This window comes from Lygodium microphyllum, chromosome 1 (assembly GCF_053477565.2).
Source record: "Lygodium microphyllum isolate KBCC chromosome 1, Lygodium_microphyllum_v1.1.10, whole genome shotgun sequence".
NCBI lineage: Eukaryota > Viridiplantae > Streptophyta > Polypodiopsida > Schizaeales > Lygodiaceae > Lygodium > Lygodium microphyllum.
The window spans coordinates 26190859-26218762 of record NC_141135.1 but is presented as its reverse complement, the minus strand read 5'-3'; the positions used below and the strand labels follow the sequence as shown (position 1 = coordinate 26218762).

Below are 27904 nucleotides of genomic sequence, written 5' to 3'. Positions count from 1 at the left end.
CCATGCTCCTTTGGGATGGAGGCAATACTCTTTAAAGCTCTCTTGGAGAAGAATCTTACAAGTTTGTGGACATGGTGTGAGACCTAGAATGACCTTGCCTAGAGTGGCCAAGCTTTGGTACTTTGTATCAATAATCCCAAGCAATCTTCTAAGCAATGTTTGATGATGGTCTTCCTATAAGGAATGAATCTTTGAGCAATAGTGCTCTGCCTGCGTGCACCCAGCCCTAAGCATCACGTCCTGAGAGAGAGAGAGAGAGAGAGAGAGAGAGAGTAGGACTTTTTTACGGAAAAAAAAAAGAGAGTAGGACTTACGTTCATATTTGGCATACTCGGAATGCCTTCATTTTTGATTCAATATCTGGAATTCATGGTCACGTGGCCCAAATTTGGGGTTTAGTGTTGTGGCAAATCTCCTCTATGGTGTCAGTGGATCTCGATTTGGATCTTCCTGACATTGCTTCTCCCTAGCTAGATATTGTTCGCTCCACACAAGCTCTTCTTTCAATGTGACGTTTCTGTGTTAGAATCTATGTAGACTTTCCTTCATGTCTATTATTTTCAATGCTGACCTGATGGTCTGATGTAAATATTTACTACTTAATTCAATTATCTTCACGAAAAAAACAAAGAGTAGGACCTACATTACACCCATCTTCTCCCTGGCGAGATTGGATGTTTGTGCTTCCTAATGATTTCGAGAAAAGGTCAGCTAATCAAATATATCATAAGATGGCGGAGGCCAAGAGATGGGTCACTGGAAAGGCTAATAAATTATGGCATATTTGGGATAGCAAAAAGAAGTGGCAGGAAAGATTTATCCAACTCTGGAAGTCTAAGCTTCCTTATCAAGGTAAAGTGTTCATGTGGAGATTGCTTATTGGGGATCTTCCAGCTAGGGATGTGTTGTGTGCTTGCGAGATCTCTGCTAGTCGTTGTGTATTTTGCACTACATGTAATGAGACATTGCTTCTTCTCTTTGTCTCTTGCCCTGTTGCTCGACAGATTTGGAGTTTTGTTTCCCGTGTGTGGTCCTCGGCAACTCGGCACCAGATATCAACTCTTTCGTGGATTATGGGAAAGAAGACATGTATGTCTACTTTGCATTCAGATTATTCTTGCCTCTTCCATTTCCTTAGATGGACAGCCCTATGGCATATTTGGCGTACTTGGAATGCCTTTATTTTTTATTCAGCATCAGGCATCCATGGTCATGTGGCCCATGTTCCTGGTTTAGTGTTATGTATTCCTGGTTTAGTGTTATGGTAGATCTCCTCTATGGTGTCAGCTGATCTGGTTCTTCCTGACATTGCTGCTCCTTGGCTAGATATTGTTCACTCCACACGAGTTGTCCTTTCTGTGTTAGAATCTTGGTAGACTTTCATTTGTGCCTGTTTTTTTTTTGCTGACCTTATGATCTGATGTTAATATTTACTACTTAATTCAATTATTTTCATGAAAAAAAAGAGAGAGAGAGCAAGAAGGGAAAGTGCTATGGCTGGTGGGTCTCTATACTCCTAATGTTGCTCCGGGTCGTCACGAGTTATGGCACCAATTGAGAGCATACCTCTCCCTTGGAAGGCCTGAATTTATCAAGGGTGATTTCAATGTGTTGACCCATCACATTCAACTTCCAGACATGGACTCATGGATGGGCTGAAATGCCAAGATTGGAACGCCTTTCCATCAGCAGTTTTGAAACAGGATACATGGTCTTGGTTATCTTCCCTAGACCATAGCTACACCTTTCATTTGGCGCAACACCTAGAAAGTTGGAGACGCCTAGTTTGGCTCTACATTATGCATGATGATTCCTTTTTGCCAGAAGCTTTGGAAATCAAGGTTTTGTAGGGATATGTTCTTTCTTATCACTTCCCCAAAAAGCCACAAAGCTTCATCTCCTCCCAAAGAATGAAAAATGCAGTTCTAGATAGATCATATCAATGCGCCAAACAAGGACTAGCTACAACTATAATAAACTGTCAGCTTCTTGGCTGCCCATGCTTCCCTAAAGTGAAGATTGTTGATATTCCAAGATGTTAAGTGGACACTGATAGCCACATCTAGGTTCAGCCGATCTTGCTTGGTGTAGTGAAGATAAGAAAGAGGGTGGACTATTTGCCATGCATGAATGCCTAGAAGGCTACATCAACTACCACAAAATAGCACGAGGGCTTAATAAGGGGGTGATCTTCATGCCCTGTGCTGCAGATTGTGCCTCCATCAGCCAAGGCATCAGTCATGTTTCTGTGGCTGTTTAGAAGTGAGTGGCCTGAGGTAGCGGCTACTCAATCAAATCCATGGGGACATGCCCTATTGTGTGGCACACCATAGATTGCTAAGATGAGAGTACTTTGCTCCAATCTTCCAATTCATGTTCATCATGCATGTGGGCCATTGTTTTAAGTGGCACTATTCCACCCACACCCAACCACAACAACGCATGCTCTGTCACTGGATTGCATGTCCTCCACTAAATGCTATCCATTCAATGTGCATCACACCTTCCAACATTTATAAAGAAAAGAAAAGGAATTAATAAAGCACCAAGCTTCTGAGAATTCAGGATTATAACACTAACTTGCAAATAAGTCAGATTCAACTTAGCATCTTAGACATAGGACTAAATAACTTACATGTAGATAAGATTTGAAAACTGGCACAAACCACTAGGTATGGGCCCTGTGAGTCTGTTGTTATCCATGTGTCTAGAAAACAAAATGGCAGAGCACACTTAGTAAAAGTAGTAGCTTAATGTCCTACATGCAGCTGCTACAACTGCAGCCATGTTGTAGCTTCAAAAGAGATTACAAAGCACCTGAACTAACACAATATAAAATCTTCTCATTCCTATTTATCTATTTGGACCAGTTCACCACTATAAACATGCTTTGGCTTGACACCTCAAGCAGGATCAACTTGATTTCTATGAGCCCTTTAAATCCTGCAGAATGACCTTTTGCTATAAACAGTGCCACTATAAAAATTAGAAGAGGCCACTACACAGCTCCTCTGTCAAATAAGAGCCAACCATTTCATTACAAATTTCAAGGTGGAATTCTGGATAGCACAGGCCATGATGGTAGTTTAATAACAATAGCCAGAGATGTGCTTTAGTGCATCAATGTCTGCAAGTGAGCAATTTTGAAACTTATATGCACTCACCAAGCATGCTCGAGCTTTCATCCAAAATTTTGCACAAAGTGTATGATACTGAATTATTCTTAAAGTTTCAACAGGAAAATGTGCACAAATTTCATTTTTACATACTGAGTCAAGATGATACTTGCTTAATCTACCAATGGGCCATTGTCAACAAGCAAAGCAGTAAGTACACTCACAACTGACTGATACTTGTCATATTACTAAATGTTTCAGGTATGTGCCCACTAAGCAGGTTGCTTTCACAGGCACTGCATCCAAAGATAGCAAAGAGTGAGAGCAACATTAACACACCAATTCAACAGTAGTTCCTTTTTGCAGCTTTGATATGAGGAAACTATCAAAAATTTGAGGCATGCCTTTGGAGATGTTAACTTACAAAATTTTCAAGCTTGAAAGATCTCCCAACTCCTTAGGTATTGAACCTTCCAAAGAGTTGTTTGTGAGCCTTAAGAAAACAAGACTTCGTAGTTGTCCAAGTTCTTTTGGTATTTTTCCAGAGAGCTGGTTAGATTGCAAATCCCTACAATTACCCACTTGCAATCAAAAGAAGAATGTCCTGCACATTACTCAAACAACAATCCTTAAGTGATTATGCAAATAAAAATGCTGATCAGGCTTACAGAGCCACCAAGTGAGTTAGATTTGCAAGCCAGACTGGTATCAATCCCTCAAAATTGTTATTTCCCAAGTCTCTGCAATGCATATTAACTCAAACAAGTTCAATTCAAACTAGATTTCTCTCCCTTCCTCTCATTCACCCTCCCTTCTTCCTTCTTCTCTTTCCTTTCTTGCACATATCTCAGTCCCTTCCACAATAAAAGCTGGCAAATTGGCAAATGAAAAGCCTTTTAAATGAGTCTCAAACAAAACCAATCACTAGCGAAGATATTCCAATGCTCAACAAAACCAGAGAAAAGGAAGAAATCTTTGTGAATAAGTGAAAGGATCATTAAGGCAGCTGTTATGAGGATAATGTTTGTATAAAGCACTCTTTTTGACTCCACACTTGAACCTGTAATCTGGTATGCATGAAATCCACCCATTTCGTTCAACAATCTTCCTCATGACCAAAGTCAACAAGACAATAGTAACAGACAGAATTACAAATGGAAATGCCAATTATCACAAGGATACAAAGGCCGAAAACAGTAGTCATGCAACCCATTCCTGTCTCTGCTGAGATGTATGCTTTGTGATCCCTCTAACACCATGACACTACTACCAGTACAGCTACCTCCTGCTTGTGAGCCCCACCCCTAAACTCTCACTAAAACAGTTGATTGCATTAAAAGCTGTATTTCCTATGTTTTCCTACTTACCTTCTTAGGCCAGAACCCAATTAAGGCCCTGAAAACAATCGAGCTCGTTGAGATGAAAAAACTCTCAATTGTGTGTGCAGTTTGCTTCCTGCATGACCAGTTTCATTCATTCACCTTTAGCCAGGTTTAACGATATTTATTTATTTACAGAATTGGTTATTTTACTTCAGAGTAGGAAGATGCCACTCATAGAAATCTGTATTATATGGAAATTCCACTAGTTTGTCCTTTCTTGGCAGGCTACAGTTTCTTCTTGCCTGCTCTAGTCACTCTACTTCCTTTGTACTTTAATCATGATGTCTCAGAGAGGATCTATTGAGTTGGTTGTATTGCTCTATGCTCGATAGCCTTGAGCCATCCTGCATCCTGTAATCTTGTAATCTTGTACATTTTTAGTGATTAAGAGAATTACCTATTATGAGGGGAGAGAAAGAGAGACAGCAAGAGAAAGATGAAGGAAAGAAAGATATATTAACGTCTACAAAAGGCCAATGTAGCCTATGAGACAAAAGCAAAATACATCTCTGCCCAATGTCATCTCATCACGAAAGTGAAAGAAAAGTAAGTGGCCTATGAAACAATGCTAAAAGTAACTTTACGATGGAATTATGCTATAGTAGAACCAGGGTTGTCTCCGTACGTAGTACGGACTGATCCATACGGTACGTATCCGTACGATTTAGTATGAAAAAATAGGCACTTTTTGGCCACTCTCCTTCAAGCCTACAACTTTCTTTTTTTCTTTCTCCTTTCTTTTTTTTTTCCTTCTTTCTTTTTTTTTTCCTTCTTTCTTTCTTATTTCTCTCCCCCAAGCCTCTCTCTCTTTTTTTTTTTCGTAATGGATGTTATATTTATAAAGTACTAAACGACAAAAGAGTTACAAAAGTCATGGCAAAGACGCAAAGGAAATTGCCATATGCCAGGGAAGTAAGTCCTCCCGAGGGACTCCCGAGGGAGTAAGTCAGAGTGCCGAATGAGATCTATCTGCCAATGCAAGAGACCTTTAAGCCTAGCAATATGTCCCTGAACATTAGAGGCTGAATCAAAAAGAAAAGCATTCCGACTGGTCCAATTGTGCCAACAGCCTCAGTATCTAAGAAAGTGAAACAAGATCTTCATATGCAACTGTGCCGGTGTGGGGTAGTTGGGCAGCACAAAAACCCAATCAAAAGGGCTTAGCGAGAAGCCAACCACTGCTCGCAAAACCGCTGACAAGAGTGACCAGATTTTCTTAGCAAGAGAGCAAGAAATAAATCGATGACGGGCCGATTCCACACTGGTGGTGCAAAAGAAACAATTACCGTTGGAGATTCAACGCTTGGAAAGGGCTAAAGCAAGAGGAAGACCACCAATCATCACCCTCCAAAGAAAGACCTTGCATTTGAAAGGTGTCTTGTTCAACCAACCCTCCATCACAGTTACCTTCCACCATGATTGAGATTCACGCAATCCCCATACAGTATTAGCTTTAGTAACTAGCCATTGATGATCTTTAATCAGAAGATGATACACCTGGTTAGCTGAGGCCTTTTCCAAATTCAGCCGGCCTGCAAGGTCCCAGTCCTGCCACGGACGATCCGAAGCAAGGGCAGGAAAGGGTTCTCTGCTCTGGAGAACCATCAAAAGCTGTCCCCATAAATCACGGTATCCACAAGGGATCCTGAAAAGCCTCCTGGTTGTACGAAATGATATCAACACGTTGCGATTGGCAAGGGTGCATCTGCAACTGAAGTCAAGCCCAAACGTGCCATGCGGTTAAATTTTGGTCTGAGCTCATGTTTGCCTTCCCAAGAAAGTTATCGCGAGGCTGCCAACAATTCCAGTTGAAAAGAGTTAGTAGCTAAGCGGTCCTTCGTTGGATGCCACTGAGCCTTCTGGAGAACCGATTTCCAGGAACATACCAAATGAGCAAGCAAGGATGATGGACTAGAAAACCGAGAGTTTGCATTAAGAACATGCCACCAGGAGCTCCGAATTTGGGTATTACCATGCACAAGCCCGTGATCCTCAAGAAAATAATGGGCTATAAAGACCCACGGGTGATGATCCAAGCACATGGCACGAAAAAGAGACCAACGGAGTGCCAGCATATGAGTTTCGGCATCCAAAATAGCCCCACCACCCATGCGTTTGGGGGTACATGCATGCGACCAAGAAATCCATGAAATACCTGCATGTAAGGAGTCCTTCCATAACATGAAACGAATGTACTGAGTAAGAGCATTCAATGTAGTAGTAGTCCAAGGCAGCAATGGCAAGAAATATGTGAGCATTGGCAACATAATTTTCTGAGCTCACGTTTGCCTTCCCAAGAAAGTTATCGCGAGGCTGGCAACAATTCCAGTTGAAAAGAGTTAGTAGCTAAGCGGTCCTCCGTTGGATGCCATTGAGCCTTCTGGAGAACCAATTTCCAGGAACATACCAAATGAGCAAGCAGGGATGATGGACTAGAAAACCGAGAGTTTGCATTAAGAACACGCCACCAAGAGCTCCGAATTTGTGTATTACCATGCACAAGCCCATGATCCTCAAGAAAATAACGGGCTATAAAGACCCACGGGTGATAATCCAAGCACATGGCACGAAAAAGAGACCAACGGAGTGCTAGCATATGAGTTTCGGCATCCAAAATGGCCCCACCACCCATGCGTTTGGGGGTACATGCATGCGACCAAGAAATCCATGAAATACCTGCATGTAAGGAGTCCTTCCATAACATGAAATGAATGTACTAAGTAAGAGCATTCAATGTAGTAGTAGTCCAAGGCAGCAATGGCAAGAAATATGTGAGCATTGGCAACATAATTTTCTGAGCCACTTTGAGGCGAACATGGAAGGGCCAAGCCTGTGACTTCCAATACACAAACTTAGCTGTCAGTTTCTGTGAAATCCACTCTGGTAGTTGCTTTGGCCAAACATCAACACCCAAAGGGTACCCAAGTTGCCTGACAATGGAACCACGGGGAACAACCATTCCCTGCCAGTCCAATGACTGCAAATCTGACTCCATGCAACTGAGAATGGCTGATTTCAAAGAATTGATATGAAGACCAGAAGCATGACCAAAGAGAGTCCAAACATCTAATGCTTTGCGAAGATTATCCTTATCCGCACGCAAAATCATAAAGCTGTCATCAGCCAAGGATTGACTAATGAATTGCTGTCCAAAAGAAAGAGACAATCCAGTCAACTGAGTACAAGCTGCCATATGAGTTAACATCGAAAGAACCGGATGAGTCGCAAGGGCAAAAAAGAGAGGACTCAAAGGGCAACCTTGTCTCACAGAGCGTGCAAGGACAAATGGCTCGGTAACACCACCATTCAGCATAACTCGCGAAGAAGACGCAATACTAATGGTGTAGATCAAACGAGACATCCGAGTACCAAAGCCCATAGTAGACACAAGTTCTACAATGAAAGACCAGTCTAAATAATCAAAAGCCTTTTCCAGGTCCAATTGAATCAATACCACCTCCTAATTAGAGTGCCTTGCATAGTCAATAGCCATTTGCACATTTAAGACATTATGCAGAATGTTTCGGCCCTTAATGAAACCATATTGAAGAGAATGCACAATGGCAGGAAGATGCTTATGGAGCCAATTCGCCATCACTTTGGAAAAGATTTTATACATAGAACCCATCAAAGAAATTGGTTGCCAATGTTTCAACATAGACGGCGAAGAAACTTTTGGAAGCAGTTTGATAAGTCCTTTCCATGAGGAAGGCATGAACCCCATTTCCCAAACCTGCTGAAACATAGCCGTCAATGGTTCACCAGTCGGGTAGCAAAAACCTCAAAGAATTCATTGGTGAGACCATCCCAACCGGGACTTTTATCTTTGGGCAAGTGTAACAAAACATCCATAACCTCCGCCTCACCAATATTTGTCTCCAAAGTAGTTTGCATGTCATGTGAAACCTGATTGTGGACCAAATCATAGAAAACTGAGCAGGCATGAGTAATTTGATCAGAAGGTGAAGGAGTAGAACCAAGAAGGTCTAGAAAATAATTCCTACACATATTCACAATAGTCTGAGGATCAATGACCATTTGACCTTCTGCATTCTCGAGTCTAGTCATATTGTGTCGAGCAGGAGATGCATGGAGAGCTTGAAAGAACTTATGAGTCTGACAAGCACTATCTTGCAAATTCTCAATCAAATTTTGCAAATTGGCCTGCTGATAAGATTTCAACTGAAACTCTTTAATAAGATCGGCCAAACGCATAGCCAATGGCAGCAGAAATACATCATCTGGAGTCTCCACCAGTAGAGAACGAACCAAAGCCAGTAATTCCTCCGCTACTTGTCGACGCCGACGACAAAGAGAGGCATGATGGATCCCATACTGTCGAACAACCCGCTGCACATTAGAGAGCAATCGTTCAAAAGAAGCATTGCCTCAGAGGAGAAGTCCAATAAAAATCTATCAATCAATTGCTACATATAACCTTGAAAGATTGAATGCTTCAAATAAGACGAGTTGAAACGCAAAGGAAGTCTATCCAAAAATTGCTTAAAAGGTGCAATGGGTTGAACAAGTATCTCAAGCTGTAGAGAAAAATGATCCAACAAGGCATATTGCTGCAACACTTTCATTTCTAGCATCTCAGGAAGAAAAGTATCATCCTACATTATGTACATGCGGTCCAACCGCGACCATGTAGTTGTATACTGCGTAGAATGAAAAGTAAACCCTATAGAAAAAGGGTGTAGCCATGACCACAGATCTTGCTTAAGTGCGGCAAGAGCAAACGCTTTCCACACACGGCTTTCCGGAGTATCCATCACTGAATGCTCTGATGTGGACTGTGAAGGATCAACACACATATTAAAATCCCCCATCAAAAAACCCCATCTGCCAAGTGACAAGGAGGTCTGCAAAGTATTCCAAAGATCCCGGTGGGATAAAGGGTCATTTGGAGCATATAGCCCAAGTAACCATAAGATCTCTCCTTCAAATAAAACTTCAATCACCACAAAACGACCATGTACATCATTTTTTATAAGAACAGGCTGATATTTCTCATGTACAATCATAAGCACACCAGAATAATGCATGGCATGTGTCCCTGCATAAAACAAGTGAAACCCATGGCAATCCATAACTTTTCATGCTTCGCCATGACTCTTGTGCTCAACGGCACACAAGACATCCCACTGATTCTCATACAATAAACTCCACATGGCATACTGCTTATTGCGAGAACAAATGCCTCGCACATTCCACGTGGTTATCTTCATGTATATTCAAAAAGAAGATCAGGAACGAGGCAAAGCTTGCCTCAATTTATCCTTTTCTACGAGAATGTCAAGGACTCTCATCCAGAAAATCAGCTAACACGGCAAAAGAGTTCCGACGGGTAGATTTAGAGGTAGATGGTGTATCCACTGACTTGGGGATGGAACGGGGATAACACCAATCCCATGGGGTAATCACATTACCTCTAGCATCAAAAGCCAACTTAGCAGGTGGGCCCTTCGGGCCATCCGTATATACTTTCCTAGTTGGCTGATTGTGAGGAGCAGAAGAAACCATAGCATGAGAAGGGTGCTCTGAAGACAACATGTCTTTCCTGCACGTATAAGTACGCAAGGAATCTTGTGAAGCATTAGGCACAGTATCCGTCATGCCAGCATCAAACCTTTTACCTTTTTTGGCACATACATCTACCCAATCATTGTCACGGGAATCCAAGCCTGAAACATGTTTGCCTTTATCCAAAACTTTAGGTGGCTAGGTCACATCCTGTGATGGAGCGTCAAGCACCATATCTTCCTGGGAGGCAAAACATGCTCAGCATCTGAAGACGGTTGCTTCGCTGGACATTCGGCCATAAAATGCCCCAATCTTCCACACGAAAAACAATGCCCTGCAAAGTTACCCCATTTCAAATGAAAGTGCAAAGGATGCATGCCAAAGCAGTTAAGACGTAACCAAGCAGGCCTTTTCCGAGCAGTATCCCATAACATACACAAACGGTTACAATTTGTGGCCCTTAGGTTCGGGGAGACCAAAACAATGCCCACAACGGCCATGGCATCGTGTAACAGTGGCCAATAGACACCCGGATAGTTTTCCACTTCAACCCACACCGGGCATTCGTGTTGAAACAAGCGCTGAAAATCTGCCATCGGGCGCCATGGCACAACATGGACCAGACGGCGATCAAAGAACAATGGCAATTTAGTCAGCAGATCGGCACGATGCTTCTCGGATTTCAACAGCACCTCATAAAAGCCTTGGGGCCCAACAAAAATCCCTTCAACACACTCCCCTTGTAGTAGACTTTGCAACTACTAGCGCATATAGGAAAGCACTAGGATCCTACCAGTGAAGAAGAGTATAACAGCACGTTCATAAAACACTGAGAATGAGCGCAAAACATTTTTAGGATCCATAGTGGCTTCCAAAACATCTTCAATTTCAGAGTCTGAAAAGGCTGCATGATTATGTTGAACATAATCACCAAGCAGAGTGTTGGAAAACTCCAACAAATGCTCCCAGTCAATATCCTGAGAATCCACAGAATCAGAAGTAACCTGAGCATAAGAATGTTCTCGATGATCCTAATGATCCATTGTATCTTCCGAAGTATGCTTGGTGCCTTTGCCTTCAGGCTGGAAGTCAGGACCAAGTGGCATCTCCTCTGTGCAAGGAACCATATCCTCTGGTTCCTCTGTTTTAGAATCCGGACCAAGGGCTGCCACTGTTTGGTCAATAAAATCCATGTCCAGACCAGCCATATTGTATCACCACTTTAACAGCTCTCTTTCTCTCTCTCTCTCTCTCTCTCTCTCTCTCTCTCTCATATTGCTGATACCATTACTGCTTTATGCCGATGATATTGTACTTATATCTGACTCACCTAAGGGACTAAATAGACACTTGGATGCATTATCAGCTTTTTGCAAAGATAGAGATCTTAAGGTGAACCTTGGGAAAACTAAAGTTATGGTATTTAACACTTCAGCTGCTTGGGTGACAAGAGCTGAGCACCAGTTTACTTTTGACGGAGAGCCAATGGAGATGGTTAGGCAGTATGTTTATTTGGGGGTCACATTGAAGAGACCACAGTTCTCTTGGAGAGAGACATCAGAGGCTCGTTTGGCAAAAGCATATGCAGCCTTAGGTGCATTGGAGAGGCAATGTGCTCACATACAATTTCATGAGCCGTGCACCAAACTGTGGCTTTTTGACACCTTGGTTACACCCACACTCCTATATGGGGCAACTATTTGGGGTCCGAGTCTCTTTCACATGAGGAGACAGCCTTTGGGAGACCAGGATAGACCAGAGAAGGAATACTATGACGGATGGGAGCATATGGAAAGACCACTGGTCATGATGATCTCACGCATGATACGAGCGAAGAGCTCGACCCCACATGAGATTATCAGAGCTGAGTTGGGAGCATCACCCATGGTGGCTGAGGCCTTGGTCCAGGCAGTGACTTTCATACATAGACTATGGGAGCTCCCCCAAGATAGATACCCACGGCTAGCCTTGGCCTCTTCTAGACAACTAGCAGCAGACGGTGACAGACACTGTTGGTATGCTCAGATGAGTACATGGATGAGTCTACATGGGCTACAGATTGACAGACTACCCCCCTTTGACTATAGCCTGGATTGCCCTACACTTGACCTAAGCCGACCAGAGCTAAACCATGTGATCAGAGCAGACATACTGAAGTTAGATACGGAGAAGACCTGGATCCGACCCCCCTCCCCCCATGGCACAAGGATGGCACACTACCAGACCCACTTCCTTCAGGTATCTGAGGATGGTTTCATCACCCGACCCAATTACATGGACACACAGCTGCCTCATGGACTACGCACAGTTATTGGTCAGATCCGCACCTCATCCCACCACCTAAGGATTGAGACAGGCAAATGGGAGGGTATACAGACAGAAAAATGCATATGCCCACTATGCGACAGAGAGCCAGAGACAGAGGAGCGCTACATCTGCCGATGCACTGTATATTATGACATACGAGGTAGATACCACTGTCTGTTTCGAGAGGGTTTTGGACCCCTGAGATGGATCATGCAGTTTGAGGATCAGAGATGCTTGGGATTTTTCCTCTTGGAGCTCCAGAGGCGCAAAGCAACAATTCTACGGAGTAGGAGGCCCCCACAGCTTGGCTCTCATAGACAGAGAGCAGTCACTGACTTTTTCACTGATGCACGACAGAGTATGGCAGATACCACTACTACTGCCACACAGCCTACAGGAGTACATCATCATTGGACCTCATCTTCTGTAGGTGTCCCTTTGGATAGAGCAGTGGCACTTAGCCGGTCTAGGTGCCCATGTCCACCCGGACGAAGGCCTAGACATCCACACCACAGACAAATTAAAGCCATCATTGAACGCCACAGGAGACAGATGCCAAGACGCCTCAGCCATGCAGAGATACACCTCCCTAGAGAACAAACATATCATTGATGGAGAGTTTTCCTTTCTCTACTCTCACTTTCAGATCACTGACATGTTTCCCTTTTATAGGACACTATCTCATTTCTTTTTCAGTCTTATAGGCATGTTTTTCATCTTTTTCTCGTTCCAGATGAGAAACACACCATCATTGTATGTACTGCTTTGGTCTCATAGGCCACATTGGCCTTTTAGAGACGTTAATATACTCTCTCTCTCTCTCTCTCTCTCTCTCTCTCTCTCTCTGTGTGTGTGTGTGTGTGTGTGTGTGTGTGTGTGTACAGAGGTGGGTCTGCTTTCTTTGTCTGTGCATCGGGGCAGATAGCACGTGCAACAGCAGAATGTACTGTCTACAGTCTCTGTTCGTCAGTAATCTGCTGCCTCCTGGGCACAGATCTGTCCTTGTAAAATGTCTATCTGTCTGTCCCTGTTACTGTCGTTGCCCGGCCTGTGCAGGGACGTATTCTGCAAGCACACCCTTTGATCCTGGCAATTCTTCGATACTCTGGTCAGAGCTTCCACGCTGCAGCACAGCACGATTACAGGTAGGCAGTATGCAGGTCACGAAGAAATCGGCGGGCCAGGTCGGCAGTGTGCAGGTCACGATGGCAGGTGCCAGGGGCCAGCGCAGGTGACAGCATCCACGACTCCCTCTCTCTCTCTCGCTCTGTCTCTCTGTCGCATTCTTTGCCTGAGTCCTGCGCACAAGGGCCGCGCAGAGTTGCGCAGGCCTGTGGACGTAATGCTGCGCGAGAAGGCAGGGGCGCAAGGCTGGGATCAAGTCGCCGTGCAGGAAGGGTCACGCAGGGTTGCCATCGCCACACTCTCTCTCTCTTTTTTTTTTCGTAAAAGATAATTGTATTAATTACGAAAAAAATACAAGATTACTTGATTACAAGATACATGATGACACTAAGCCATCATGTGAAGAGGTTCTCTCTCTCTCTCTCTCTCTCTCTCTCTCTCTCTCTCTCTCTCTCTCTCTCTCTCTCTCTGTGATTACAAGAGACACGAGGGCCCTAGGCCAACGTGTGGGAAATCCCCGTAGTAATGCACTAAAAAGGTTACACCAATCATGGCAACGACCCAGAGGCAATTGCCATATGCCAAGGATGCAAATCCTCCTGAGGGAGCAAGTCGGAGTGTCGGATGAGATCTAGCTGCCAATGCAAGAGCCCTGTAAACCTGGCAATATGTCTCGGTACATTAGAGGCCGAATCAGAGAGAAAAGCATTGCGCATGGTCCAAATGTGCCAGCATCCCCAGTATCTGAAAAAGTGAAATAAGATCTTCATATGCAACTGTGGCGGTGTGGGATACTTCGGGCGCACAAAAACCCAGTCGAAAGGAGTTAGGGAGGACCCCACCACAGCGCGCCAAATTTGCGACAAGAGTGACTAGATATTCTTGGCGAGCGGGCAAGAAAGAAAACGATGTCGGGCCGATTCCGCCGTAGTGGTACAGAAGAAACAATTGCCATTCGAGATTCGACGCTTGGCAAGGGCCGAGGCAAGAGGAAGACCACCAATCATTACCCGCCAAAGAAAGACCTTGCATTTGAAAGGTGCCTTATTCTGCCAGCCCTCCATTAGCGTTGTCTGCCACCATGACCGCGATTTCCGCAGTCCCCAAACAGTATTAGCTTTCTCACCCAGCCATTGGTGATCTTGAATGAGAAGATGATACACCTGATTAGTAGAGGCCTTTTCCAGACTCAACCAGCCTGCAAGGTCCCAGTCCTGCCAAGGGCGATCCACAGCCAGGGCAGGAAAGGGTTGCCTACCCTGAAGCTCCGACGAAAGCTTTCCCCATAAATCATAGTAGCCGCGCGGGATCTTGAAAAGTCTCCTAGCAGTCCGAAACGATACAAGGACATTGCGAGTGGCAAGGGTAGCATCCGCAACCAACGTCACACCTAAACGGGCCATGCGGTTAAATCTCGGTCTGAGCTGATGTTTATCTTCCCATAAAAGTAATCTCGATACTGCTAACAATTCCAGCTGAAAGGAGTTAGTCTGCAAGCGGTCCCCTACTGGGTGCCAAACGGGCCTTTTGGAGCACCACTTTCCAAGAGCCGACCAAGTGCAGTAACAAAGAGGAAGAGGGACTGGAAAATTGAGAGTCAGCATTAAGGACATGCCACTAGGAGGCCCGAAGCTGTGTGTTACCATGGCGAAGCCGGCTGTCCTCAAGAAAATAACGGGCTATGATGGTCCACGGGTGATGATCCACACACATGGCACGAAAAAGGGACCAACGGAGAGCTAGCATATGAGTTTCTGCATCCAAAATAGCTCCACCACCCATGCGCTTAGGGGTACATGTATGTGACCATGAAATCCACGAAATGCCTGCCTACAGTGAATCCTTCTTCCATAGCATGAAACGAATGGGATGAGTGAGAGCCTTCAAAGTAGTAGGCGTCCATGGCAACAATGGCAGGAAATACGTTAGCATTGGTAGCATAATTGTCTGAGCCACTTTGAGGCGGACATGGAATGGCCACGCTTGCGACTTCCAATACATAAACTTCGCCGCCAGTTTTTGTGAAATCCACTCCAGCAGGTCCTTTGGCCGTACATCCACCCCCAATGGGTATCCAAGATGCCTGACAATGGAGCCACGGGAAACCACCTGGCCTTGCCAGCCTAGTGACTGTAAATCAGGCTCCGTGCAACTGAGAATGGCTGACTTAAAGGCATTGATGCGAAGACCAGAGGCCTGACCAAAGAGCGTCCAAACATCTAAGGCCTTTCGAATGTTGTCCCTGTCCGCCTGCAAAATCATAAAGGTGTAATCAGAGCCAAAGATTGGCTAATGAAGTGCTGGCCCAAAGGAAGAGACAACCCTGCCAGCTAAGCAGAAGCCGCCATGGAGGATAACATTGAAAGGACCGGGTGAGTCGCCAGGTCAAAGAAGAGAGGACTCAAAGGACAACCCTGTCTAACCGAGCGTGCAAGGACAAATGGCTCTGTAACCCCACCATTGAGCATAACTCTGGAGGAAGCCGCAGCACTAATGGTGTAGATCAATCGGGACATCTGGGTACCAAAGCCCATAGCAGACATGAGATCTGTAATGAAAGACCAGTCCACATAATCAAATGCCTTTTCCAAGTCCAATAGAATCAATACCACTTCCTGACCGGAGTGCCGTGCATAGTCAATAGCCATTTGCACATTTAAGATATTATGCAGAATGTTGCGGCCCTTAATGAAACCATATTGGAGAGGATGCATAATAGCTGGAAGGTGCTTGTGAAGCCGATTCGCCAGCACTTTGGAGTAGATTTTATACATCGAGCCCATCAAAGAGATTGGTCTCCAGTGTTGCAGCTTTGACGGCGAAGGGACCTTTGGAATCAGTTTGATAAGGCCCTCTTTCCATGAGGAGGGCATGACCCCTGTTTCCCAAACCTGCTGAAACATGACCACCAATGGCTTCACCAACTGCGTGGCCGAGTTTTGAAAGAATTCATTAGTGAGACCATCCCAGCTAGGACTTTTATCCTTAGGCAGGTGCAACAAAACATCCATAACCTCCTCCTCGCAAATATCTGCCTCCAAAGTGGCTTGCATATCAAATGGAACCTGCTAGCGGACCAGATGATAGAAGACCGAGCGGGCATGCGTAACCTGGCTAGAAGGCGAGGGAGAAGAACCAAGAGGTTCCATAAAATAATTTCTGCACATATTGACAATGGTCTGCGGATCAGTGACCATGCGACCTTTCGAATCCTGGAGTCTGGTCATATTTTTGCGAGCCGAAGACGCATGCAAGGCGCAAAAGAACTTATGAGACTGGCAGGCACTATCTTGCAATGTGTCAGTCAAGTTATGTAGCTTGGCCTGCTGATAAGATTTCAACTGAAACACTTAAATAAGATGGGCCAAACGCCTCTCCAGTGACAGCAGAAAATCATCATCTGGGGAATCCAGGAGCAAGGAACGGACCAAAGCCAGTAAGTCCTCTGCTGCATGTCGACGTCGGTGACAAAGCGAGGCATGATGGATCCCATACTGCCGAGCAACCCGCTGCACATTAGAGAGCAGCCGTGCAAATGAAGGCAAGCCCTCAGAGGCGAAGTCCAATAAGAAACTCTCAATCAATTGCTGCATATAGCCCTGAAAAATTGAATGCTTCAAATAAGAGGAGTTGAAACGTAAAGGGAGCCTATCCAGCAACTGCATAAAAGGTGCAATAGATTGTGCCCGCATCTCAAGCTGGAGGGGGAAATGGTCCGACAACGCATATTGCTGCAAGACCTTCATTTCCAGCATCTCGGGAAGAAAATCATCCCCCTACATGATATACATTCTGTCCAGCCGCCGCGACCAAGTAGTTGCATATTGTGCGGAATGAAAAGTAAACCCTGAAAAAGAAGGGTGAAGCCACGACCAAAGATCTTGCTTAAGCACGTGCAAAGCAAAGGAATTCCACACCCGGCTTTCCGGCGTATCCATTACCGAATGCCCTGAAGTGGACTGAGAAGAGTCAACACACATATTGAAATCTCCCATCAAAAACCCCCTTCGGCCAAGTGACATGGAGCCCTGCAAAGTGGACCAAAGATCCCGTCGGGATGCGGGATCATTCGGAGCATAGAGGCCCAACAACCATAAAATCTCGCCTTCAAATAAGACTTCGATTACCAGAAAGCGGCCCTGCACATCATTTTTAACAAGGACAGGCTGATATTTCTCATGGACAATCATCAGCACGCCCGAATAGTGCGTAGCATGGGTCCCTGCATAAAACAGACGGAATCCATGACAATCCACAACTTTTCCTGCTTCACCGTGACTTTTGTGCTCAACTGCACACAATACATCCCACTGGTTCTCATGCAAGACAGTCCACATGGCATGTTGCTTATGGCGAGAGCAAATGCCTCGCACATTCCACGTGGCTATCTTCATATATCTTCAAAAAAGGAAGTCAGGAACAAGGCGCCTGTTGCCTCGATTTCACCTTTTCCGCGAGAGAATCCAGGACACCCTCATCCAGAAAATCAGCCAATACTGCAAACGAATTCAGGCGACCAGCTTTAGAGATAGAAGGGAAATCCACTGCCTTGGGAGTGGGGCGGGGATAACGCCGATCCCAGGGTGTGATCACATTACCTTTTGTATCAAACGCCAGCTTAGCAGTTGGGCCTTTGGGGCCGTTGGTATAGACTTTCCTTGGAGACTGATTACGGGGGGCAGACGGGGCCGTAGTACGCGCAGCCTGCTGTGAAGTGACCATTTCTTTCCTGCGCATATACGTGCGCACGGAATCCTGGGAAGCATTAGGCCCAGGATCCGCCAGGCCTGCATCCAACTTTTTACCTTTTTTGTGACGTGCCTCAATCCAGTCAGTGCTACGGGAATCCAAACCCAGGACCTGTTGTTTGCCTTTATCCATGACATGAGGTGGCTGAAGGGCCTCCTGGGGTGGGGCATCAAGCACCATGTCATCCTTGGGCAGCACAACCTGCGCATCCTCCAAAGACAGTTGCCTTTCAGGGCATTCGGCCATGAAATGCCCCAATTTACCACATGAAAAGCAGTGTCCCACAAAGTTGCCCCATTTCAAGCGAAAATGCAAAGGATGCATGCCTGAACAATTGAGGCGAAGCCACGCGGGCCTGTTCCTGGCCGTGTCCCATAACATGCATAAACGGTTTCGGTTCATCGCCCTGAGGCTTGGGGGAACCAGCACTGTTCCCACAACCGCCATCGCATCCTTCAACATTGGCCAATAGACCGCCGGACAATTTTCCACTTCCACCCACACCGGGCATTCTCGTTGAAGCAGACGCTGGAAGTCGCCCATGGGGTGCCATGGTACAACATGGACCAAGCGGCGATCAAAGAATAGTGGTAACTTGGACAGGAGCTCAGCTCAATGCGTTTCCGATTTCAATAGCACCTCATAAAAGCCGCGAGGTCCAAGGAAGATCTCCTCAACACACTCCCCTTGCAATAAATGGTACATCCACTGGCGAATATGCGAAAGCACTGGGATCCTGCCAGTGAAGAAAAGTATAACTGCACAGTCATAAAACACTGAGAAGGACCGCAAGACTGATTTGGGGTCCACCGTGGCTTCCAGCACATCATCCGTTTCCGCATCAGAAAAAGATTCATTATTATGCTGGACATAATCGCCAAGCAGAGTATTGGCAAAGTCCAGCAAATGCTCCCAGTCAATTTCCTGCGAATCCACAGGATCAGAGGCAACTTGCGCATAGGAACGTTCCTGAGGACCTATTGGCTCATCAGAAGTATGCTTGGAGCGTTTGCCAGCACGCGGCAGTTCAGAACCCGGAGGCAGCTCCTCTGTGCATGGCACCATATCCTCCGGCTCCTCTGCATCGAAATCAGGGCCAAGGGCTGCCACTGTCCGGTCGAGAAAATCCATATCCAGGCCAGCCATACTGCTGTCTTCTCGCTCTCTCTCTCTCTCTCTCTCTCTCTCTCTCTCTCTCTCTCTCTCTCTCTCTCTCTCTCTCTCTCTCTCTCTCTCTCTCTCTCTCTCTCTCTCTCTCTCTCTCTCTCTCTCTTTTTGGGCTGTATATAGATGAAATTTCAGAATATGTGGATAGGATAGGTGGGGCCGGAGCCAGCCTAGCTGGAGTGCTGATACCATTACTGCTTTATGCCGATGATATTGTACTTATATCTGACTCACCTAAGGGACTAAATAGACACTTCGATGCATTATCAGCTTTCTGCAGAGATAGAGATCTTAAGGTGAACCTTGGGAAAACTAAAGTTATGGTATTTAACACTTCAGTTGCTTGGGTGACAAGAGCCGAGCACCACTTTACTTTTGATGGTGAGCCAGTGGAGATGGTTAGGCAGTATGTTTATTTGGGGGTCACATTGAAGGGACCATAGTTCTCTTGGAGAGAGACATCAGAGGCTCGTTTGGCAAAAGCATATGCAGCCTTAGGGGCATTGGAGAGGCAATGTGCTCACATACAATTTCATGAGCCGCGCACCAAACTGTGGCTTTTTGACACCTTGGTTACACCCACACTCCTATATGGGGCAGCTATTTGGGGTCCAAGTCTGTTTCACACGAGGAGACAGCCTTTGAGAGACCAGGATGGACCAGAGAAGGAATACTATGATGGATGGGAACATATGGAAAGACCACTGGTCATGATGATCTCACGCATGATACGAGCGAAGAGCTCGACCCCACATGAGATTATCAGAGCTGAGTTGGGGGCATCACCCATGGTGGCTGAGGCCTTGGTTCAGGCAGTGACTTTCATACATAGACTATGGGAGCTCCCCCAAGATAGATACCCACGGCTAGCCCTGGCCTCTTCTAGACAACTAGCAGCAGACGGTGACAGACACTGTTGGTATGCTCAGATGAGTACATGGATGCGTCTACATGGTCTGCAGATTGACAGACTGCCCCCCTTTGACTATAGCCTGGATTGCCCTACACTTGACCTAAGCCGATCAGAGCTAAACCATGTGATCAGAGCAGACATACTGAAGTTAGATACGGAGAAGACCTGGATCCGACCCCCCTCGCCCCATGGCACGAGGATGGCACACTACTAGACCCACTTCCTCCAGGTATCTGAGGATGGTTTCATCACCCGACCCAATTACATGGACACACAGCTGCCTCATGGACTACGCACAGCTATTGGTCAAATCCGCACCTCATCCCACCACCTGAGGATTGAGACAGGCAGATGGGAGGGTATACAGACAGAAGAACGCATATGCCCACTATGCGACAAAGAGCCAGAGACAGAGGAACACTACATCTGCCGATGCACTGTATATTACGACATACGAGGTAGATACCACTGTCTGTTTCGAGAGGGTTTTGGACCCCTGAGACGGATCATGCACTATGAGGATCAGAGATGCTTGGGATTTTTCCTCTTGGAGCTCGAGAGGCGCAGAGCAACAATTCTACGGAGTAGGAGGCCCCCACAGCTCGGCTCACATAGACAGAGAGCAGTCACTGACTTTTTCATGGATACACGACAGAGTATGGCAGATACCACTACTACTGCCACACAGCCTACAGGAGTACATCATCTTTGGACCTCATCTTCTGTAGGTGTCCCTTTGGATAGAGCAGTGGCACTTAGCCGGTCTAGGCGCCCACGTCCACCCGGACGAAGGCCTAGACATCCACACCACAGACAAATTAAAGCCATCATTGAGCGCCACAGGAGACAGATGCAAAGACGCCTTAGCTATGCAGAGATACACCTCTCTAGAGAACAGACATATCATTGATGGAGAGTTTTCATTTCTCTACTCTCACTTTCAGATCACTGACATGTTTCCCTTTTATGGGACACTATTTCATTTTCTTTTCAGTCTTATAGGCATGTTTTTCATCTTTTTTCTCGTTCTAGATGAGAAACACACCATCATTGTATGTATTGCTTTGGTCTCATAGGCCACATTGGCCTTTTAGAGACGTTAATATACTCTCTCTCTCTCTCTCTCTCTCTCTCTCTCTCTCTCTCTCTCTCTCTCTCTGTGCAAGTCCCGCAAACCTGCAAAATCAGGGAACCACCCGGCTGCAACAACAGGACTGTAACGGGGTGCCTGTGGAAAACAGGACAGACACGCGCAGATGAACCGGGGCGCACGATAACGGGTCAGACACAAGTGAGGCTTCAACACGGCTGCATCAGTCCTGCACGTTGACGCAGAGCAATCAACCACGGACGGAGTGCTCTGCACCGGTCAAACGTGGACGGGGCAGGCGTCACGGGGTCAGGCAGAAGGGAGACGTCGAGGGGCAGATTCGAAGGGCGCTGCTCGCTGGCGCAGAACCAGCAACCAGCGGCGGAACTGGCAAGCAGATGGCGGGCGTTCACGGGGCCTGTCGATAGAGGGCGCAGGTTAGGGTGACAGTAGGGGGCGCCAGTCACAGGCCAAACGGGGCGATGGGGCGCAGGTTAGGGCGACGGCAGGGGGCACGAGTCACAGGCCACGCGGGCAACGGCAGCAGGTCGCACGGGACGGGGCGACGTCAGGGGCCGTGGTCGACAGGTCAAACAGGCGGCAGCAGGGCACGACGCACAGGCGACGACACAGCTGCACGCACGCTCGCCATCGCACCTCTCTCTCTCTCTCTCTCTCTCTTTGGAGAGTCACACACACACACTCTCTCTCTCTCTCTCTCTCTCTCTCTCTCTCTCTCTCTCTCTCTCTCTCTCTCTCTCTCTCTCTCTCTCTCTCTCTCTCTCTCTCTCTCTCTCGCCCATCACCTCCCCGGACACTTGGCACGTATATGCAACCTCACTATACTAAGTACCCAAGCAGCCCCGGCTACCCCGGCCCCCAAGGAGCAGACCCGGATCATCCACATTCTTCAGCACGGGGCCGGTTCAGGACGCCATTGATAGACTCCAAAATGGCCGTGCCCAAGACCACGAAGGCTTAGTAGCAAAGCATTTGACCCATGCTAGAGACATACTAGCACCTCTCCTAGCACACATGTTCAACAAAGCCCTATGCGAAGGCTTCCCTGCCAGCTGGTCAGCCAATACCATAATACCTATCCTGAAGGCCGGAGACCCCATGGTTCCCACGAACTACCGAACAGTCATGGTTGGCCATGTACTAGCCAAGCTCTATGGATCCATACTGGACCACGAGCTGAGCAAGTGGGTAGAGCAACACCAACATCGAGCAGCAGGACAAGTAGGGTTTAGGAGGGGGTTCTGCACCCTTGACCATATCCTCACACTGAGAGCCATCATAGAGGAGGGCAGAGCACATGGAAGACAGGTGTACTGCTACTTCGTGGACTTCCGCAAGGCCTTTGGCACAGTCCCACGAGCGAGGCTCATGCAGAGACTACAGGAACCGGAGGTACCAACCGAAATGCGATGGGGAATATTGGCACTATACGAATCGGTAACGAGCCGAGTTCGGGCACTAGGAGGGCTGTCAAAGGAGATAACCAGCACCATCGGAGTCAAGCAGGGATGCCCACTCTCACCCACCCTATTTGGCCTCTACATTGATGAGATCTCAGAGTACATAGATAGAGTGGGCGAGGAGGGATCGAGCCTGGGAGGGACACTGATACCTATCTTACTATATGCGGATGACATAGTCCTCATCTCCAACACACCCGAAGGGCTACAGCGCCAACTGGACGCACTACAGGCCTTCTGTCAAGACAAAGACCTAACTGTGAACCTGGGGAAACCAAGGTCATGGTGTTCAACACGTCAACCCAATGGCTCCGATGGTCGATACCCCCCTTCACATATGGCAGAGAGACCGTGGACGTGGTCCAAAGATACATCTATCTGGGGATTACATTCTCTGGACCAAGATTTACCCTGAGAAAAGCCACAGAAGATAGACTAACCCGAGGCTATGCAGCCCTCGGGTCAATGGAGAACCAATGTGCCCGCATACAGTTCCAAGAACCCCGAACAAAGCTCTGGCTTTTTGACACCTTGGTCACACCAGCCCTCCTATACGGGGCTCCCATATGGGGGTCCAGTCTCTACCACACGCGGAGGGCCCCACAGGATCAGCCACTGCCTAAGGAGGAGGCCACCTATGAGGGATGGGAGCAGATGGAGAGACCCTTAATACTTATGATCTCACGGATGATCCGAAGCAAGCCCTCCTTACCACACGCGCAGAGCTGGGGGCACCGCCCCTCGTGGCTAAGGCCCTCTTCCAGACTGTGACCTTCTTGTGCCAAATATGGGACTTGCCCCGGCACCGGTACCCCAGACTCGCCCTGAAGTCATCCAAACAGCTAGCAACACAAGGGGACACTGAGTGCTAGTATGCCCGAACAGAGACCTGGCTACGGCTCCATGGCCTGCACATGGACCACCTCGCCCCACTACAATACAGCCTAGACTGCCCACACCTGGAGCTCAGCCACCGAGAGGAGGTGAATCGCATCACCAGAATGGATATCATCCAAACAAACACAGCCAGGACATGGGTGACCCCCATGTTGGAACTAGGAACCAAGAAGCCTTTCTACCGAGAACACTTCCTGCACATCTCCCCGGATGGCTTCATCACCCGCCCAAGCTACATGGACACACACCTGTCTCACGGGGTCAGAAGTGCCATCGGACAGATCCGCACGTCCTCACACCAACTACGGGTCGAAACGGGCAGATACGGGGCCAACCCCCTCCCCCCAGAGGACCGAATCTGTCAGCTCTTCCATCTCGAGCCAAAGACAGAGGAACACTATATCTGTAGATGCCCAGTGTACTACAAAATCCGGGGACGCTTCCACTGCCTATTCAGCGAAGGATTCGGATCACTCTCCAAGGTGATGGAATTCAAAGACCAGAGATGCCTAGGGCTCTTTCTACTGGAAATACGACACCACAGAGACCACCTCCTATGAACCACGGAGAAAAGACAAGGAGCCACCAATCAACGCACACTCAACAACTTCTACCAAATACCAGCTACCCTCCCCACCACCGAGCCCCCACCAGCCCAACCGGCCTCCCGATCCCCGGGGACCACCTTAGAAATAGCCACAGCGAGAGGTAAAGCCCAGCACCAGCGCCCCGCCGGCCCCCATCCCCGCAGAAGACACATGTCGAAGATACAAGGGATACTACGCCGCCATCGGAGGGCCCTACCCCGCCGCTTTAGTCTCTCCATGCTAGACCGACCCATGCGGGACATCCTAGGATAAACACCCCAAGAGCAGTTCCACACCGCACTGGGAGTATCTCTAGATTTTATCTAGTCCAGATATCATTTTGTACCTACTCAATTTAGTTCAACATAGCATAAATGGTAGCTTCACTGGGACTTTTGAAATCTCCCAGACATTTGTATGCAACATTTTGGTCTCATAGGACAACTTGGCCTATTGTAGACGTTAATATAACTTTCTTTCTTTCTTTCTCTCTGTGTGTGTTCTCCTCTCTCTCTCTCTTTGTGTGTGTGTGTGTGTGTGTATCTAAGCCCTGCACGTAGGGGGCCGAGCAGAGTTGCGCAGGCCTATGGACTTGATGCTGGCTACGCGAGAAGGCAAGGGCAAGGGGTTGAGTTCAATTTGCTATGCAAGAAGGATCACAAAAGGTCACCATCGCTTCCTCTCTCTCTTTTTTTTTTTCATAAAAGGTAATTGTATTAATTACGAAAAAGTTTACATGATTACAAGATACACGATGGCTCTACCCTATCGTGTGTACACACTACCTCTTTACAAGAACCAGACGGCCAAAGAGTTACAAAATCATGGCAAAGACGCGGAGGAAATTGCCATATGCCAGGGGCGTAAGTCCTCCCGAGAGAGGATGTCAGAGTGCCGGAGAAGATCTATCTGCCAATACAAGAAACCTTTAAGCCTAGCAATATGCCGCTGAACATTATAAGCGGAATCAAAAAGGAAAGCATTCCGAATGGTCCAATTGTGCCAACAGCCCCAATATCGAAGAAAGTGAAACAAGATCTTCATATGTGGCTGTGTCAGTGTGGGATATTTGGGCTGCGCGAAAACCCAATCAAACGGGCGAAGCGAGAAACCAACCACCGCTCGCCAGACGGCTGACAAGAATGACCAGATTTTCTGAGCAAGGGGGCAAGAAATAAAACGATGACGGGCGGATTCCACAGTGGTGGTGCAAAAGAAACAGTTGCCGTTGGAGATTCGGCGCTTGGAAAGAGCTGAAGCAAGTGGAAGACCACCAATCATCACCCTCCAAAGAAAGACCTTATATTTGAATGGTGTCTTATTTAACTAGCCCTCCATCACAGTTACCCTCCACCATGACCGGGATTTATGCAATCCCCATAGAACATTAGCTTTAGTAACCAGCCATTGATGATCTTTAATCAGAAGATGATACACCTGGTTAGCTGAAGCCTTTTCTAAATTCAGCCTGCCTGCAAAGTCCCAGTCCTGCCCCAAGGACAATCCGTAGCAAGGGCAGGAAAGGGTTGTCTGCTCTGAAGCACCATCAAAAGTTGTTCCCATAAATACCTGTATCCACGGGGGATCCTGAAAAGCCTCCTGGCTGTACGAAACGACATGAACACATTGCGATTGGCAAGGGTGGCATCCACGACCGAAGTTAAGCCCAAACGTGCCATGCGGTTGAATTGTGGTCGAAGCTCATGTTTACCGTCCCACAAAATTAACCGCAAGACTGCCAACAGTTCCAATTGAAAAGAATTAGTGGCTAAGCGATCCTCCGCTGGATGCAACTGAGACTTCCGGAGGACCAGTCTCCAGGAACACCCCAAATGGGCAAGCAAAGATGAGGAAGAACTGGAGAACCGAGAATCGGCATTAAGAACATGCCACCAAGAACTGCGGATGTGGGTATTACCATGCAGAAGCCCGCGATCCTCAAGAAAATAATGGGCTATGACGACCCAAGGATGACAATCCGAGCACATGGCGCGAAAAAGAGACCATCGGAGTGCCAGCATATGAGTTTGGGCATCCAAAATAGCCCCTCCACCCATGTGTTTTGGGGTGCACGCATGCGACCAAGAAATCCAGAAAATACCTGCATGCAAGGAATCCTTCTTACATAACATGAAACGAGTAGACTTGGTAAGATCATTCAGTGTAGTAGTAGTCCAGGGTAGCAATGGCAAAAAATATGTAAGCATTGGCAACATAATTGTCTGGGCTACTTTGAGGCGAACATGGAAGGGCCAGGCTTGAGACTTCCAATACAGAAACTTAGCCGCCAGTTTCTGTGAAATCCACTGTAGTAGCTGCTTTGGGGGAACATCAACCCCCAAAGGGTACCCAAGATGCTTGACAATGGAGCCACGGGGGACAACCATTCCCTGCCAGTCCAGTGACTGCAAATCCGACTCTGTGCAGCTGAGAATGGCCGATTTCAAGGCGTTGATGCGAAGACCAGAAGCCTGACCAAAGAGAGCCCAAACATCTAATGCTTTGTGAAGTTATCTTTGTCCGCACACAGAATCATAAAACTGTCATCAGCCAAGGATTGACCAATGAAGTGATGTCCAGAGGGAAGCAACAATCCAGCCAACTAAGTAGAAGCTGCCATAGGAGATAACATCGAAAGAACCGGATGAGTCGCAAGGGCAAAGAAGAGAGGACTCAAAGGACACCCCTGTCTGACAGAGCGGGCAAGGACAATTGGCTTGGTAATGCCTCCATTCAACATGACCCGCGAAGATGCTACAACACTAATAGTGTAGATCAGACGAGACATCCGAGCACCAAAGCCCATAGTAGACATAAGTTCTGCAATGAAAGACCAATCCAGATAATCAAAAGCCTTTTCCAGGTCCAATTGAACCAGTACGACCTCCTGATTGGAATGCCTTGCATAATCAATCGCCAGTTGCGCATTTAATACATCGTGCAAAATGTTTCTGCCCTTAATGAAACCATATTGGAGAGGATGCACAATGGCAGGAAGATGCTTATGGAGGCGATTCGCCATAACTTTGGAAAAGATTTTATACATAGAACCCATCAAAGAAATTGGGCGCCACTGTTTCAACATGGATGTCGAAGGAACTTTTGGAAGCAGTTTAATAAGACCTTCTTTCCAAGAGGAAGGCATGATCCCCGTTTCCCATACCCGCTGAAACAAAGCCGTCAAAGGTTTCGCGAGCTGGGTGGCAAAAAACTCAAAGAACTCATTGGTGAGACCATCCCAGCCAGGACTTTTATCCTTGGGCAAGTGTAACAGAACATCCATAACCTCCGACTCACAAATATCTGCCTCCAGAGTAGATTGCATGTCCTGAGGAACCTGATTGCGGACCAGATCATAAAAAACTGAACGAGCATGAGTAATTTGGCCTGAAGGAGGAGAAGTAGAACCAAGAAGGTCGAGGAAATAATTTCTACACATATTCACAATCGTCTGCGGATCAAGAACCATTTGACCTTTTGCATCCTGGAGCCTAGTCATATTCTCTCGAGCAGGAGAGGCATGGAGAGCTCGAAAGAACTTATGGGTCTGATAAGCACTGTCTT

General features: G+C 47.0%; 1 protein-coding gene across 8 annotated transcripts in view; it reads right to left on the bottom strand.

Moving 5' to 3' along the window:
- Window positions 1-27904, bottom strand: part of LOC148040930 (uncharacterized) — a 191294-nt gene that overhangs the window by 101891 nt on the left and 61499 nt on the right. For all 8 annotated transcript variants that reach the window (XR_015690323.1, XM_087674636.1, XM_087674670.1 and 5 more), the window contains 4 exons: window positions 3785-3856; window positions 3541-3684; window positions 3341-3412; window positions 2636-2707 (listed from right to left, as the gene is read on the bottom strand). Coding sequence is in view for 7 of the 8 variants with exons in the window: in XM_087674636.1 (XP_087530762.1) it covers window positions 2636-2707; window positions 3341-3412; window positions 3541-3684; window positions 3785-3856 (360 nt within the window). In the remaining variant the exon portion in view is untranslated. The remainder of the gene's footprint in view (window positions 1-2635; window positions 2708-3340; window positions 3413-3540; window positions 3685-3784; window positions 3857-27904) is intronic.